The sequence below is a fragment of the Salvelinus fontinalis genome, chromosome 2 (assembly GCF_029448725.1).
Source record: "Salvelinus fontinalis isolate EN_2023a chromosome 2, ASM2944872v1, whole genome shotgun sequence".
In the NCBI taxonomy this organism is placed as follows: Eukaryota; Metazoa; Chordata; class Actinopteri; order Salmoniformes; family Salmonidae; genus Salvelinus; species Salvelinus fontinalis.
The window spans coordinates 7,962,063-7,978,524 of record NC_074666.1 but is presented as its reverse complement, the minus strand read 5'-3'; the positions used below and the strand labels follow the sequence as shown (position 1 = coordinate 7,978,524).

The 16,462-nt window shown below is 40.6% G+C and overlaps 2 protein-coding genes across 2 annotated transcripts; one reads left to right on the top strand and one right to left on the bottom strand.

Annotated features, from left to right (window-relative positions):
• The first annotated feature begins 717 nt into the window (after positions 1–717).
• On the top strand, positions 718–13,447 carry LOC129811117 (ras-GEF domain-containing family member 1B-B-like). Its single transcript, XM_055862314.1, has 11 exons — positions 718–822; positions 3,551–3,748; positions 6,554–6,676; positions 6,864–7,001; positions 10,619–10,834; positions 11,026–11,100; positions 11,418–11,510; positions 11,670–11,772; positions 11,906–12,177; positions 12,314–12,510; positions 12,634–13,447. The coding sequence occupies exons 2-11, from the start codon at positions 3,557–3,559 to the stop codon at positions 12,662–12,664; spliced, it is 1,440 nt and encodes a 479-aa protein (XP_055718289.1). The 5' UTR covers positions 718–822; positions 3,551–3,556; the 3' UTR covers positions 12,665–13,447.
• A 229-nt stretch (positions 13,448–13,676) lies between these two features.
• On the bottom strand, positions 13,677–16,225 carry LOC129811136 (PR domain zinc finger protein 8-like). Its single transcript, XM_055862347.1, has 4 exons — positions 16,147–16,225; positions 15,640–15,864; positions 15,252–15,466; positions 13,677–15,006 (listed from the first exon to the last, which is right to left on the bottom strand). The coding sequence occupies exon 4, from the start codon at positions 14,592–14,594 to the stop codon at positions 13,794–13,796; it is 801 nt and encodes a 266-aa protein (XP_055718322.1). The 5' UTR covers positions 14,595–15,006; positions 15,252–15,466; positions 15,640–15,864; positions 16,147–16,225; the 3' UTR covers positions 13,677–13,793.
• Positions 16,226–16,462: the final 237 nt, after the last annotated feature.

Here is a 16,462-nt window from a genome sequence, read left to right as displayed (position 1 = left end):
GAACAGTTGATGTTGAGATGTGTTACTTGAACTCTGTGAAGTGTTAAATTTGGGCTGCAATTTCTGAGGCTGGTAACTCTAATGAACTTATCCTCTGCAGTAGAGGTAAATCTAGATCTTCCTTTCCTGTGGCGGTCCTCATGAGAGCCAGTTTCATCATAGCGCTTGATGGTTTTTGCGACTGCACTTGGAGAAACTTTCAAAGTTCTTCAAATTTTCTGTATTGACTAATCTACTTTGAAGAATCTCAAATATATTTTGATTTGTTTTGGTTACTACATGATTCCATATGTGTTATTTCATAGTGTTGATGTATTCACTATTATTATATTTTGTAGAAAAGAGTAAAAATAAAGAAAAACATTTGAATGAGTAGGTGTGTCCAAACTTTTCACTGGTACTGTGTTTTACACTCCATATGGTGTACCAAAGCTGTTGGATAGCGCAAAAAACCTTGCCATGCCATATGCCTTCACACACTCCCTCTATCTCTCTAGCAAATGTCCTTTTCACTTTTTCATTCTCACAAAACGTTATATGTAACATTATGGTCCTATGTCGTTCAAAGAGAATCGATGGCTGGCAAACTGACCAATGAGAGTGCGCTAACGTTTCGATTTTTCTGATTCTTCACTGTGATTGGCTTACTGCCATGCAGAACGATCCGCCTCTAAGCCTATTATAGGCTGTTTCACCGCTTTCTGTAAGGCATTTGAATACGGCTGGTCGTGGTCACAGTTTCAAATGACTTGTGATTCGAAGGACTGCATGGACACAATGGATGGACCATACGAATAGGAATTTCACGCTCTGAAAAGACTGGTCGGTAGTATTCGTATGCTTTTTGTGCACATATTTCCATGGAATATCTTTGAAGATTAATTTCTTACATATGATATTATTTTGCAAAGACTTGGAATAGCTGTATTTGATACACATAGTCTACATCCTTTTTATATTGTTACAATTGTTAGTTTTTTCTAGTCGGGGTAAATTGATCACAATATGTCCACAATGAAAGTCTTATTATTTGTAACAAGGAAACATGCTGGGAACTTTCCAGACAAAAGTGTTAGGCTATGCTATGCATTCCCAATATATTTCTAATTACAGTGCTTTCAATGGGTTTGAAGGTTGCACTTTGAGTGAAGGCAAAAACGGCTTATGATGGCAGATGTTGACTTTTACAAATAAAAATGCTTTGCAAAATCACTTACAAATCCCAGTCACTTATATATGATATAATTACAGCTAATTTCAGTTGTTTTGTACTTCAATTGTGTTATTGTTTTGCTTTAGTCTGCAGTTTAATGCCTGCCTGTGTAATTACTTGCCTGGCATGCATTAGCCTAGGTTACTCACTAGTGTTGTGGCTGAGTGTGGTTCAGCCCAGGAGGAGGGTTCTATGGAAGACTGCTTTCCACATAATAAGACCGCACGAGTCAAGAGTAATTAACAGTACCCGGGGAGTGGGCTGGGTGAGTTGTGATTATCCTGTCTGTGCTACAGTACAGTACATTGGTTAGTTAGCTTGCTACAGTTAGCTGGATACTGGGCTGAGAATAAACATAACTGGGTGGGACATGAGATTTCTTCAAAACAATATCCATCTTATTATATACTATGTCCAAGAGGGATATAGTATATCTATCTTATTTTATTACTCTACATTTGCTTCTCTATCAGATTTGAGTTCTTATTTTTTTCTAGACTAGGGAACAGGCAAAACAAGGTGGGACATGTGGGAATGAGATATTTTATTCCCTCCATTTTATAAACAGTATCCATCTTATTGGACGTTATATCCAAGATGGATACAGTATAATGTACTGCATATCAGTCTTATTTTCTGACTGTTATTTTATTGGCTCCTTTATCAGATAGATTGAGTTCTTATCTGTTTCCACATAAACCTTTAAACTCAGTCAACCCCAGCCAGGCTAGTTTAGTGTAAGCCTGTTGCATCAGTCAGAGAATGTCACTTTCATTCAAATGTAGTACGTCTATCTAGTACACTGTAAAGGGGTTACTGTGAATTTGATAGTAGCTTACAGGCAGCTTTTCTATTTTTCATATTACAGTACTCCTACTTTAATATAAAGACGGTATCAAAGCAAGTGCTACGTAATGACACAAGTACAATACCGTAAAATTGACTGTATTATATGGTTAAAAAAAGTAAACGCTACCGTAATCGGATTGGATGAATGAAATTCATTGAGGGGAGGGGTTTGCATTTCACAGTAATTTACTGTCAATACAAGGGATTGGTGCAAGCAGGTTGGCTCCTAGGTAAAGTGTTTTTACACATAACAGTATATTATTTAATATTTGGTGTTTTATATCACTTGCACTTCTAGAGGCCTTAAGAACGGCTTCCAAACTGCAGTGACTACAGGGCAAAATAGACCAAAAGGACATGGAAAAATGCTCAACCAATACTGTTTAAGACTTGCTGCCATTCCAATCTGTCCCCTATACAAATTGATGGGGCACTATAACCACATATGCTTTAAATTGGTACAGCATTTTCACTCACTGGTGCAACAAATATAGCCTCTTACAAGGCACACCTCAAAATATGTCAATGAGCCAGAAACAACAATACCATGCACCCACTAATGGTCACTGTATTGTGTGGCGTGGAATTACAGTACCATTCAAAATACAGCAATTATTTCCCCGTCCACAACATTTTCCCACAATGCATCCTAATTTACAGTATGGTACAAAATTGTTGATAATACCATATCATTTACTGTTTTCCAGTTACAGCGTAGATCTAATCTTTATTGTGTGGGGGGTCCCTGTAGTAGTAATGCTGGGTGGTGATTGGTTGAATAGCTCTTGTGTTTCAGATTGTCAGCTCCTGTTGTAGCAGGTCGCCTTAAAGGCCACGTTGCAAACTACGCAAACGCAGCGACGGAGCGTCGTTTTCTACGTCGTTCTACGTACTTTAGTGCGGCTCAAATATTAGAATGGACTGTATACAACGCTCCGTGGTTCTGTTCGCGTAGGCTCCTTTAGCCCTGTTTGAACAGAGTAAAGAAGAAAGCATCTTTAATCTCTTAACAGTGTTAAGGAAGCCAGCAGGGAGAACGAGATCAGGGTTAGAATGTGCCAGGATGTCGGTTGAATGAGACAGTGGCATAAACAGGCTTATACCAGCATGGTGTAGACTAAGCAGTAGAAGGGATATGAGACAGTGACGCAGTCAGGCTTATACCAGCATGGTGTTGACATACAGTAATAGGGTAACATTATAGTAACTTCACACACACTGCTAGTACTTATTACATAAGTTGTTACAGTTCAGCTTTTCTCTCTCTCTTACACACGCAAGCACACACACACACACACACACACACACACACACACACACACACACACACACACACACACACACACACACACACACACACACACAATATCTTTCTTAGGGAAATAACATTGAATTGAAAGCATGAAAAATAAAGTGATCAGTTAGGAGTTTAAGAGAAGAAAAACAAAGATTGAACATTGTTTTTATATTTTCACATCTCTTCAACAGGTCAACATGCCTCCCACGACACCGTATGCTGGCAAGTTCAGTACCAGCACTTATAACAACAACATTAATCTCCACAAATACCACCAGCCCATGGAAGTGAGCTACGGGGACATGTGCTACCATGACAACAGTCTTGTTTCTGGCTCCCTGGAGGCCCTAATACAACATTTAGTTCCCACAGTGGACTACTACCCTGACGTGAGTGCTATCTCTGGTCCAAGAACAACAACATAAAACATGAACAATGGAATCATACAAACATATTTGGGGTTATGATAGGGTAAAAACAGGCTCAATGCATTAGAATTTCCATTCTTCAAGAACATGATGGTAGTGCTGTTATCTCTGGTCCAATACGATCTCTCAGGGGGACTCTAATGACAACAACAAAAACATAAATAATGGACTTTTACAAACTGTTGTTATGCCAAATAGAATACAGCTATGTTTTGTGTTGTGTGTACTAACGAAGTCCATAAAGCATTCATAAGTTCTATCCTTCAAGAACGAATGGGTAGACTATGTACAGTATAGTATTAGCTGATTTCACAACTGAATAGCAGGAAATGTGCCAGTATGTGCTAGGTTGATACTGGATTTATGCTGGGTTGATACTGGGTTTATGCTGGGTTCATACTGGCTTTATGCTGGGTTCATACTGGCTTTATGCTGGGTTCATACTGGCTTTATGCTGGGTTCATACTGGCTTTATGCTGGGTTGATACTGGGTTTATGCTGGGTTGATACTGGGTTTATGCTGGGTTGATACTGGCTTTATGCTGGGCTGATACTGGCTTTATGCTGGGTTCATACTGGCTTTATGCTGGGTTGATACTGGGTTTATGCTGGGTTGTTACTGTGTTTATGCTGGGTTGATACTGTGTTTATGCTGGGTTGGTACTTGCTTTATGCTGGGTTGATACTGGCTTTATGCTGGGTTGATACTGGGTTTATACTGTGTTTATGCTGGGTTGATACTGTGTTTATGCTGGGTTGGTACTTGCTTTATGCTGGGTTGATACTGGCTTTATGCTGGGTTGATACTGGGTTTATGCTGGGTTGATACTGGCTTTATGCTGGGTTGATACTATGTTTATGCTGGGTTTATGCTGGGTTGATACTGGCTTTATGCTGGGTTGATACTGGGTTGATACTGGGTTGATACTGGTTTTATGCTGGGTTGATACTGTGTTTATGCTGGGTTGATACTGGCTTTATGCTGGGTTGATACTGGCTTTATGCTGGGTTGATACTGGGTTGATACTGTGTTTATGCTGGGTTGATACTGGGTTGATACTGGGTTGATACTGGCTTTATGCTGGGTTGATACTGGGTTGATACTGGGTTGATACTGGGTTGATACTGGGTTGATACTGGCTTTATGCTGGGTTGATACTGGGTTGATACTGTGTTTATGATGGGTTGATACTGGCTTTATGCTGGGTTGATACTGGCTTTATGCTGGGTTGATACTGGGTTGATACTGGGTTGATACTGGGTTGATACTGTGTTTATGCTGGGTTGATACTGGCTTTATGCTGGGTTGATACTGGGTTTATGCTGGGTATATACTGGCTTTATGCTGGGTTGATACTGGCTTTATGCTGGGTTGATACTGGTTTTATGCTGGGTTGATACTGGCTTTATGCTGGGTTGATACTGGGTTTATGCTGGGTATATACTGGCTTTATGCTGGGTTGATACTGGCTTTATGCTGGGTATATAATGGCTTTATGCTGGGTATATACTGGCTTTATGCTGGGTATATAATGGCTTTATGCTGGGTATATACTGGTTTTATGCTGGGTTGATACTGGGTTGATACTGGGTTGATACTGGCTTTATGCTGGGTTGATACTGGCTTTATGCTGGGTTGATACTGGCTTTATGCTGGGTTGATAATGGGTTTATGCTGGGTTGATACTGGGTTTATGCTGGGTTGATAATGGCTTTATGCTGGGTTGATACTGGCTTTATGCTGGGTTGATACTGGGTTTATGCTGGGTTGATACTGGGTTTATGCTGGGTTGATACTGGCTTTATGCTGGGTTAATACTGGGTTTATGCTGGGTTGATACTGGCTTTATGCTGGGTTGATACTGGGTTTATGCTGGGTTGATAATGGCTTTATGCTGGGTTGATACTGGCTTTATGCTGGGTTGATACTGGGTTTATGCTGGGTTGATACTGGGTTTATGCTGGGTATATACTGGCTTTATGCTGGGTTGATACTGGGTTTATGCTGGGTTGATACTGGGTTTATGCTGGGTATATACTGGCTTTATGCTGGGTTTATGCTGGGTTGATACTGGCTTTATGCTGGGTTGATACTGGGTTGATACTGGGTTGATACTGGGTTTATGCTGGGTTGATACTGGGTTTATGCTGGGTTGATACTGGCTTTATGCTGGGTTGATACTGGCTTTATGCTGGGTTGATACTGGCTTTATGCTAGGTTGATACTGGCTTTATGCTAGGTTGATACTGGCGTTATGCTAGGTTGATACTGGCTTTATGCTAGGTTGATACTGGCTTTATGCTGGGTTGATACTGGGTGTATGCTGGGTTGATACTGGGTTTATACTGGGTTGATACTGGGTGTATGCTGGGTTGATACTGGGTGTATGCTGGGTTGATACTGGGTTGATACTAGGTTGATACTGGGTTGATACTGGGTGTATGCTGGGTTGATACTGGCTTTATGCTGGGTTGATACTGGGTTTATGCTGGGTTGATACTGGGTTGGTACTGGCTTTATGCTGGGTTGATACTGGGTTTATGCTGGGTTGATACTGGGTTGATACTGGGTTTATGCTGGGTTGATACTGAGTTGGTACTGGCTTTATGCTGGGTTGATACTGGGTTGATACTGGCTTTATGCTGGGTTGATACTGGGTTGATACTGGCTTTATGCTGGGTTGATACTGGGTTGATACTGGGTTGATACTGGGTTGATGACAACATGAGTTGTTGTTGATGATCTTTTTTCTTGTTCTCCATCAGAGATCGTACGTCTTCACCTTCCTGCTGAGTTCCCGTCTCTTCCTCCACCCCTACGAGCTCATGTCTCGGCTTTGTCACCTGTGTGTGGAGCAGCATCGATCTGGAGACCTGCTGCTTGATAAGGTAGCTAACAGACACACACACGCATGCATACACAGACAAACACGCAGCCACAACCCTGCAGGAACGCACACACAAACACACAGCGCAGACACACACACACACAGAGTTGTTCTTAACAACCAGGAGTGGACACCACCTCCTTACAGTCGGTCTCACACTAGCATGTCTTTCTCCTTGTTGTCCTCAGATCAGAATACGGGACGTTGCTCCAAAGATCGTGCAGCTGCTGACTGAGTGGACAGAGACGTTTCCCTATGACTTCAGAGATGAGAGGATGATGCTCTGCCTGAAAGAGATGAGCCATCATCTGGCCAGAGGAGATGAGGTCAGCACCCTGACATAACCTTTAACTGACTGACTCATTAGAGATGTGACATCAGACATCTAATTTGACCAGTTACAGTTGAGTTTGACATCAGACACCTTATTTATCACAAATTATTTTACCAAATAGGGCTATCTTCTATAAACCACCCCTGTATACCACCCCTACCTTAATGCTCAAAAGCATTAAGAAGGAAAGAAATTCCACAAATTAGTTAATAATTACTTGAAAAGCATTCCAGGTGACTACCTCATGAAGCTGGTTGAGAGAATGCAAAGAGTGTGCAAAGCTATCATCGAGGCAAAGGGTGGCTACTTTGAAGAACCTCAAATATAAAATATATTTTGATTTGTTTAATACTTTTTTGGTTACTACATGATTCCATATGTGTTATTTCATAGTTTCGCTGTCTTTACTATTATTCTACAATGTAGAAAATAGTAAAAATAAAGAAAAACCCTTGAATGAGTAGGTGTGTCCAAACTTTTGACTGGTACTGTATGTGTCACTCATGTGTTACTGTATGTCATTATATGTGTTCAGTGTGTTCCATGGGTTCCATGTGTTCCATGTGTTATATCAATATAGATACAGATGTCAGATCTTAATTTGAGCCCGTTTGCTCCAGCAGGAAAATTATCCTGTAGCAACAGGAAATGTGAATTATTATGTGGATTTTTAATGGACATTTTTTGTAGAGTTTTATACATTTTTCCTTAGGGTAAGTCAAGTTTAATATTAAGTGGAAATTACAAACTTTAGAAGCCTTTTTAAACCTTGAATAGACCACAAGTTTAATTTCCTGCCGTGCAGGAAAATTGTCAGCGACAAAAGAGTGATCAAATTAAGATCCTACATTTGTAGCATAGGAGGTGAGAATACACACCCATAACAAGTTCACAAATTCCGGAGCCAGATAATGAACTCAGTGCCCTCGTCATTATATCAGCACAAATAAAGATATACCTTGATATTGATTTCTCTCTCTTGTGGCTATACAAGTATACATTGATGTACAGATGTAGGATCGTAATTGGAGCCTGTTTGCTACAGCAGGAAAATAATCCTGCAACAACAGGAAATGTTAATTATTATGTGGATAATTAATGGACATTTTTGTAGGGGTTGATACATTTTTCACCAGGGAAAATCAAGTCTGAAATTTCAAAGTGGAAATTACAAACCTCAGAAGCCTTTTTAAACCTCAAATACACTACAAGTTTTAAATGTTCTGCATTGCAGGAAATTTCTCCTGCAACAGGGTAATCAAATTAAGATCTTACATCTGTAAGTATATGATATATCTACAGATATTGATTTTCCTTCCTGTAGTTTGTGCTGAACTAGACTATGTAGAAATATACGGTACATATATTACATTTCATATTCTCTTTCCGTTGTGTTCAGTACATAAATTGAGCTCCTCTTTACGTTGTTATATCAATATGTGTATACAGTACATTTTCAATGGGCAGTTTATTAGGTACACCCATCTAGTGTACTGGGTCAGACCCCCCTTTGCCTCCAAAACAGCCTGAATTATTTGGGGCATGGATTCTATAAGGGGTGGTGTTCAAACGTTGCTCAATTGGTATCAAGGGCCATAACGTGTGCCCGGAAAACATTCCCTATACCATTACACCACCATCACCAGCCTGTACCGTTGATACCAGGCAGGATGGGGCCATGAATTCATGCTGCTTACGCCAAATCCTGACTCTGCGATTAGCATGACGCAACAGGAACCGGGATTCGTCAGACCAGTCAATGTTTTTCCACTCCTCAATTGTCCAGTGTTGTTGCTCGCATGCCAACTGGAGCAGCTTCTTCTTGTTTTAAGCTGATAGGAGTGGAACCCGGGGTGGTCGTCTGCTGAAATATCCCTTCTGTGATAAGGACCGACGAGTTGTGTGTTCCAAGATTCTATTCTGCCCTCCACTGTTGTACTGCGCCGTTATTTGCCTGTTTGTGGCAGGCCTGTTAGCTTGCACGAATCTTGCCACTCTCCATTGACCTCTCATCAACGAGCTGTTTTCGCCCACAGGACTGCCGCTGACTGGATGTTTTTTGTTTGTTGCACCATTCTCGGTAAACCCTAGACACTTTTGTGTGTGAAAAGCCCAGGAAGCCGGCTGTTTCTGAGATACTAGAACCTCAAAGCCGCTTAGGTCTGTCGTTTTGCCCATTTTAACATTCAATCGAACAGTAACTGAATGCCTTGACGCCTGTCTGCCTGCTTTATATAGCAAGCCACGGCCATGTGACTTACTGTCTGTAGGAGCAAACCATTTTCACGATCTGGGGAGTGTAACTAATAAACTGGCCACTGAGTGTAGGTAGATTAACTATACCTACATGTACATACTACCTCAACTAACCGGTGCATCCGCACATTGACTATGTACCGCCACCCCCCTGTATATATTGTTATTTTTTTACTGCTGCTCTTTAATTACTTGTTACTTTTATCTCTTATTCTTATCCATATTTTATTGAAACTGCATTGTTGGTTAGGGGCTCGTAAGTAAGCATTTCACTGTAAGGTCTACAACAGTTGTATTCGGCGCATGTGACTAGTAACATTTGATTTGATTTCTCTCTCTATGTTGTTTTTATATCAGTACTCATATCTCTTGATGTTGTTTTATATCAGTACTCATTTGATGTTGTTTTATATCAATACTCATATCTCTTGATGTTGTTTTATATCAATACTCATATCTCTTGATGTTGTTTTATATCAGTACTCATATCTCTCTTGTTGTTGTTTTATATCAGTACTCATATCTCTCTTGATGTTGTTTTATATCAGTACTCATATCTCTCTTGTTGTTGTTTTATATCAGTACTCATATCTCTCTTGATGTTGTTTTATATCAGTACTCATTTGATGTTGTTTTATATCAGTACTCATATCTCTTGATGTTGTTTTATATCAGTACTCATATCTCTTGATGTTGTTTTATATCAGTACTCATATCTCTCTTGATGTTGTTTTATATCAGTACTCATATCTCTCTTGTTGTTGTTTTATATCAGTACTCATATCTCTCTTGATGTTGTTTTATATCAGTACTCATTTGATGTTGTTTTATATCAGTACTCATATCTCTTGATGTTGTTTTATATCAGTACTCATTTGATGTTGTTTTATATCAGTACTCATATCTCTTGATGTTGTTTTATATCAGTACTCATATCTCTTGATGTTGTTTTATATCAGTACTCATATCTCTTGATGTTGTTTTATATCAGTACTCATATCCCTTGATGTTGTTTTATATCAGTACTCATTTGATGTTGTTTTATATCAGTACTCATTTGATGTTGTTTTATATCAGTACTCATTTGATGTTGTTTTATATCAGTACTCATATCTCTTGATGTAGTTTTATATCAGTACTCATATCTCTCTTGATGTTGTTTTATATCAGTACTCATATCTCTCTTGATGTTGTTTTATATCAGTACTCATTTGATGTTGTTTTATATCAGTACTCATTTGTTGTTGTTTTATATCAGTACTCATATCTCTCTTGATGTTGTTTTATATCAGTACTCAAATCTCTCTTGATGTTGTTTTATATAAGTACTCATTTGAAGTTGTTTTATATCAGTACTCATGGCGGGCCATGCAGCAGATGACTCAGCGGTTGATCCGGAGATTGGCTGCTCTGGGTCGGTATGAGGAGGCGATCGCCACGCTCAACGCCTCCACAGCAGAGAGACCCACCGCTCTGAAGGCCAAGCAGCAGAACGGACAGCGGAATGATGTCCTCAGTGTCTGTGATGATGCCTTTATACTAGCCCAGCAGCTCACACACATTGAACTGGTGAGGAGAGATTATATTGTATATGTACCTTCTAGACATGTGGTGTTCAGAGAAGTTGAAACTGAATGGCATTTCTGTTTAAATTAGAAGTTATTGTTAACTTAAAGTTTCTCTTATACATAAACTTGATCCATCAAGTAACGTGAATATAAGAATATTGAGTTTATACCTTATGATTTTTCCAATTCCAGGACAGACTGAGTTTTATTGGACCAGAGGAGTTCATCCAAGCCTTTGGTGTGAAAGATCCCCTGGACAACCATAAAGTAGGCCTGGTCCACTACCGTGTACATAACATTGTCCACTACCTTCCACTTGTTACATAAGAGACCATATGTCAGTCATTAGGGGGAGGTTATTGAATGGGTTGTGGCTGACTATCATTGTGTTAGCCTGTTAACAATCATCAACAGAGTACATCACAACAAGTAGCCAAGAACTGACTGAGAGAAACAACTCTAGACCACATTAATTTTACAAGAAAATAAACAGAATTCACTGGATTGCTACAACAGCAGTTCAATGTTGTAATTCAGCTAGATAATAAGTTGAAAAGTAACCATGAACTTTCTTTCCCCCTCAGAGTTTCTTCCGAAAACGCAAGACTACTAACCTGGAGGCCTATGTAGCTTGGTTTAACAGACTCAGCTACCTGGTGGCTACTGAAATCTGCATGGTGAGTGCTCTCTGTCTTTCTTACTTACTTTCTGTCTCTGTCTCTTGCTCTCGCTCTTTAGCTCTCTCTATCTCTGTCTCTCTCCCCACAACCATTCTCTTTCTGTCATCCTTTCTTTCTGACTCTGTTCCCATGGTTTTGTGTTTTTCTTCCTTCCAGCCTGTAAAGAAGAAGCATAGAGCCCGGGCCTTGGAGTTCTTCATAGACGTGGCTAGAGAATGCTATAACATCGGCAACTTCAACTCACTCATGGCCATCATCAGTAAATTACAATACAGGGCTCTAGAAGGATTTCAATATTCTGCAATAGTATGCTTAGAATTGGAATTTCAGTTTACTTCCTGAATTCACTGAATTGAAATGGAATTCCAAACCCTGGTCTCTTCTCCCCATAGCCGGAATGAACATGAGTCCTGTGTCCCGCCTGAAGAAGACCTGGAACAAAGTCAACACAGACAAATTTGACATACTGGAGCACCAAATGGACCCGTCTAGTAACTTCAACAACTACCGTACTGCCCTGCGAGGAGCCACCCAGAGGTCTATCACAGCCCACAGCAACCAGGAGAAAATAGTCATTCCATTCTTCAGCCTTCTCATCAAGGACATCTACTTCCTCAATGAGGGATGTGCCAGCCGACTACCCAACGGTCATGTCAACTTTGAGGTGAGTCTTACTGAAATGTACGGGATGCATTATTGTTGGGGTTATTGATAATGACAATACTCATCTTCTACTACGCTTTTAGTAGTGGGCAAAAGGGCATTGTTGTCAATATTGTTCATTTCCTGTTTCTCTATAGAAACTGTGGGACCTGGCGAAGCAGGTCAGTGAGTTCCTGGTGTGGCGTCAGGTGATGTGTCCCTTTGAGAGAGACAGGAAGATCCTCCAATACCTGGTCACTACACCTGTCTTCACCGAGGATGAGCTGCACTTGGCCTCCTATGAGACCGAAGGTCCAGAGAACCACCTGGAAAAAGACAGTCGGAGGTCTCTCAGGTGTGTAACTTTACTTTAGTTCACTTTACTAACTTAATGTCAACTTCACTCAAGGTTTTGCACTCATACAAGGCACAGTGTTTATTTAAATAATACCATTGTGTTATGTGTCCTGTGTTTCAGGACATCCCTACTGCATAGAGAGCATCGGTGAGTGACGGTCATGAGTGGGACACTGGGCGATCCTCGCAACAAGAGGCTCACGGTTGACAGGGTCTGGAAGATTAAGATTTTCACAAAGGATGGGGAAAATAACCCTTTTCAAGCACTCAGATTAAGGATGCCTCCTTCTATGGCTGGAGAACTGAAAATCTTGCCTCTCGCACTGTACATTAACAGATGATTCATTTGTAACTTGTCTACCCACACAGTATTACAGTTCTTTTACAGATGATTCATTTGTAACATGTCTACCCACACAGTATGACAGTTATTTTTTATACCAATGGGTCGAAATGGTTACTGATGATTTTCTAAGCTTTTCTGAAGTAGTATTTCTGAAGTGGCATGAGCTTGTTGCTGGTTGGCTTGCTCAGTGTTCTTAAAATGTCATCTATTTTTCTTTTACGTTTTTGTTCTTAGTAAATTGTGTGATTTGTATATGTCATAAATTACTTAAATATTTGTGCTGAACATAAAAATATTCTCATCTCATCTTTGGTGAAAGGAATACGAATATGACCCAATAGCCTGTGAATAGTTAACTCTGTTTTTAAATGTTTTTGTATCATCATATGTGTTTGTTTACCTTACAGATATTACTTTTTATAAATATTTTATTTTTATGTATTCTCATCTTTTTTTACTATTTGGTTTTGTATCGTGTATATTTTATTGTTTGCTCCCTCCCAATGTGTTACTTATCAGGGTACTCTACATGAAGTTCTTATGAAATAATAGGTATATTTTTCTTTCAAAATAAAATAGAAAAATTGAAGCGAGTTTTTTTCTGTCCCTGTAAATAGCTCTCTGGCACCATCTAGTGTTCGCAACTGACCTTACAATCAAGTCATAACACTTTAACTATTGTAATTTGTGTGGAAAACAAGCATTTGATGTAAAAGAATAGAAAAATATATGGCATTCAAAAATGACACATTTTACAGAATTCAGAGAAAAAATTTAACTATAAAATGTAATCGCATTGATAATTTACATTATAATAATTAACATAATAGTTTGTGTTTTATTAGTTCTCCAATTAGTATCTTCATCAATATGATGACACATCAAACATTAAAATATCAAGATCTTACCAATAATAAGATCTAATTGAACTGAACTCATGTGTGAGAGGTCAAGTGTCCCGCAAGGTGATGGCGTTGTCTGAAGACCTCGTTGTAGATGCAAGACTTGAGCCTCTCCTCTCTCGCCCTGTGCTGCTGTTGTTTCACCCCATACCCTGACTCTGTGGCGTCCACCGCCCTCTTGTGGTGGTCATATTGCTGCACCAGGTCTGAGGTCAGGCGGAAGGAGGCGTTGCATTTGGCAGACCAGTTCTGAGCCGTCAGGCAGAGGGGCGGGAGCCGTGAGACGGAGGGGGACAGGAGCACCGGGGATAGGGAAATCTGGACCTGGAGGGGGGATTTGCCTGTGGTCCTGGTCCAGAGAACTGCTGGGCTGTATAGAGGGCGCTTCTGTTTCAAAACACCCTGGACCAGCACCGGTCGGTGGAGATCAGTAGTAAAGGGAGTGATTGAAGTTTTAGCCCTCCCAAGCAGGGGGGTAGTCTGGGGAAAGGAAACAGAGCGTGGGGGCTGGGAGAAGGCACTCCTCCTGTTCTCAGAGACAGAGACCTGGCTGAAGGCAGAGGTGACAGTAGCAGAGTCAGTGAAAGAAGACAACTCCTCTGAGTGAGATGGAGACCGGAGTGTTTCTGTCTTTGTTTTCTTTGGGTCTCTCTGAGGCTCTACTAGGCCACTACCGGGCTGAATGCTCTGGTTCCTTAGGCTGGATGAAGATCTGAGGTCTTCAGGCCCAGAACCTTGTTGTAAGTGTAGTTGGGTTGCTCTGTCTTTGGTGATGTTGTTCTTGTTGATGTTACTGGACAGGTGACAGGAGACTGGGCTGTGTTGTCTTTTCATGGTCAGAGTACAGTATCCTGTCTCCAGTGGATCCTGCTTTATCACTCGATGCTGTGGCTCACTACACCTGTCCTCCTCTACCTCTGTGTCCTCCTCTACCTCCCTTTGAGGGAACCTCTAGTCTCTGAGTCCCTGGTGCTGGAAGACCCTGTCTTAATATTCTCCATATCCCGGGCTAAGTTATGGAAGTCTGTTGCAGGTTTGCTATCCTGTGGACTTGTTTCTGGACGGCTCTGTTTGAAGGCAGGAACAGGACGGGAGTCAGGTTTCACATGGTCAGTGTTGCCTTGACCAGGTCTGGTGCTGTGGCTGTTTGGTCGTCTCTGTGGGCAGAGGAATCTCTGATGTTCCAGAAAGGGGAACTCAGTCTCAAAGCTTTGGTTACAGTTGGCACATGTGTACGGACCCGTACCTGGTTATAGAGATGGATATGGATTAATATCACTTTATTCTGCCAATATTGCTTGACATGACCTTTGCCAGTACTGTTTAAATTGTACAAATGTAATGAATAAATATAGTTTGATGTCCTTATTTATGTATAATTGCAGTCAGTATTAAAATCATGAACATTTATATGAACAATGTGTATCTATAATGTAATACATCATATTTTATTACTATGTAATAACACATTCATAGAGTATGTAGACATACCTTTGCTTTGTATCTGCAGTGGGTTTAGGAGAACAAGCTTGGCCAGGGCTTTCCCGTACCACACCAACCGCTCCTCTTCCTTCTGGATCGTCCTGAGGGCTCTAAAGAATAGGTGTCCGTTCTTCACATAGTCCTCCAGGTTCTGTTCTTCAGCGCTCTAGGCTGACTGGACCAGCCGCAGCCACATTGGACCATCAGTGCGCTGAGGCGTCCACCTGTGTAGCCAAATAGAAACGGGTCTTTGTCATACAAAAACAAGTAAAATACACAATTTTACTACGTGAAAGGTTCGATGCATTTCAAACAATTATGCGGGCATGAGAAACTTGCCAACCATTGGTTTGGAACACATTCTTTTAAGACGCACGGATTTGGTACGTGTTCTCACCCTCAAAATGTATGGTGCCGTTCTTCGGTCCATAGACTTGAGAGCAGTGAAGGCGATGCTGTCATAAACGGAGGTGTGTTTCAGCTCATACGGTCCAAAAACGGCGTTCTTGGGAACGTCGTAGGAGATGCGGACGCGCGTAAAAATGTCAGTTATCCATCGTTGCTGAGCTCTCGCCTCTGCGTTCCAAAATAGTTTCGACAGAATATCTGCCCCCAGGGTCTCCTGATGAACATATAATTCATATCATTAGGTTAACAATTAAGAATAAATCATTTTAAAATGAGTTTGGCAAACGCCAAAGAAACCGTGCGTAAACCACTCTAAATCCAAAACAATACAAATAAATACAAATCAATCGAATTGAAGTTTTCAAACGAAACAATGTTTTTGTTTCAGTGTGTGGAACGAAATTAAAAGTAATATTCACGTCTTTCTATGGTTCTGGCTATAATTAATTGCGTATCAAGCTCCAATAAAGTTTGGTTGTTGAACTGAAATAGTTACCTAAATTGTTAATTTAACAAAACATTTTGTCACCTGCTGTCTCCCCAACGCTGGTGAGGGAGCGATGGGGTTCGAAGTGTCCGGATATCTTGCGCATGCCCACTTCAGATGGGATGGTACAGTATCAGCGGTGATGCGACCGGCCAAATCATTTTATTCTCTCAATTCAGACAATGTATAGTTAACAACTATGCGAGTGGCAAGGACGATCATCGGTATTTACAAAGACACATGCTAGTAACATGTCGCGTAAAAGTAATGTCAGTTTCTTGTCAATTTTTTCGTTGGAAAATCAGTCAGTCTTGAGCCTTGATTT

Bases quoted from the DNA above. Each gene is read 5' to 3' on its own strand.
- LOC129811136 (XM_055862347.1), bottom strand. From the start codon at position 14,594: ATGAAAAGACAACACAGCCCAGTCTCCTGTCACCTGTCCAGTAACATC.
- LOC129811117 (XM_055862314.1), top strand. From the start codon at position 3,557: ATGCCTCCCACGACACCGTATGCTGGCAAGTTCAGTACCAGCACTTAT. The intron at 12,178-12,313 runs GTGAGTCTTACT...GTTTCTCTATAG, and splicing joins ACGGTCATGTCAACTTTGAG to AAACTGTGGGACCTGGCGAA. The intron at 12,511-12,633 runs GTGTGTAACTTT...CCTGTGTTTCAG, and splicing joins GACAGTCGGAGGTCTCTCAG to GACATCCCTACTGCATAGAG.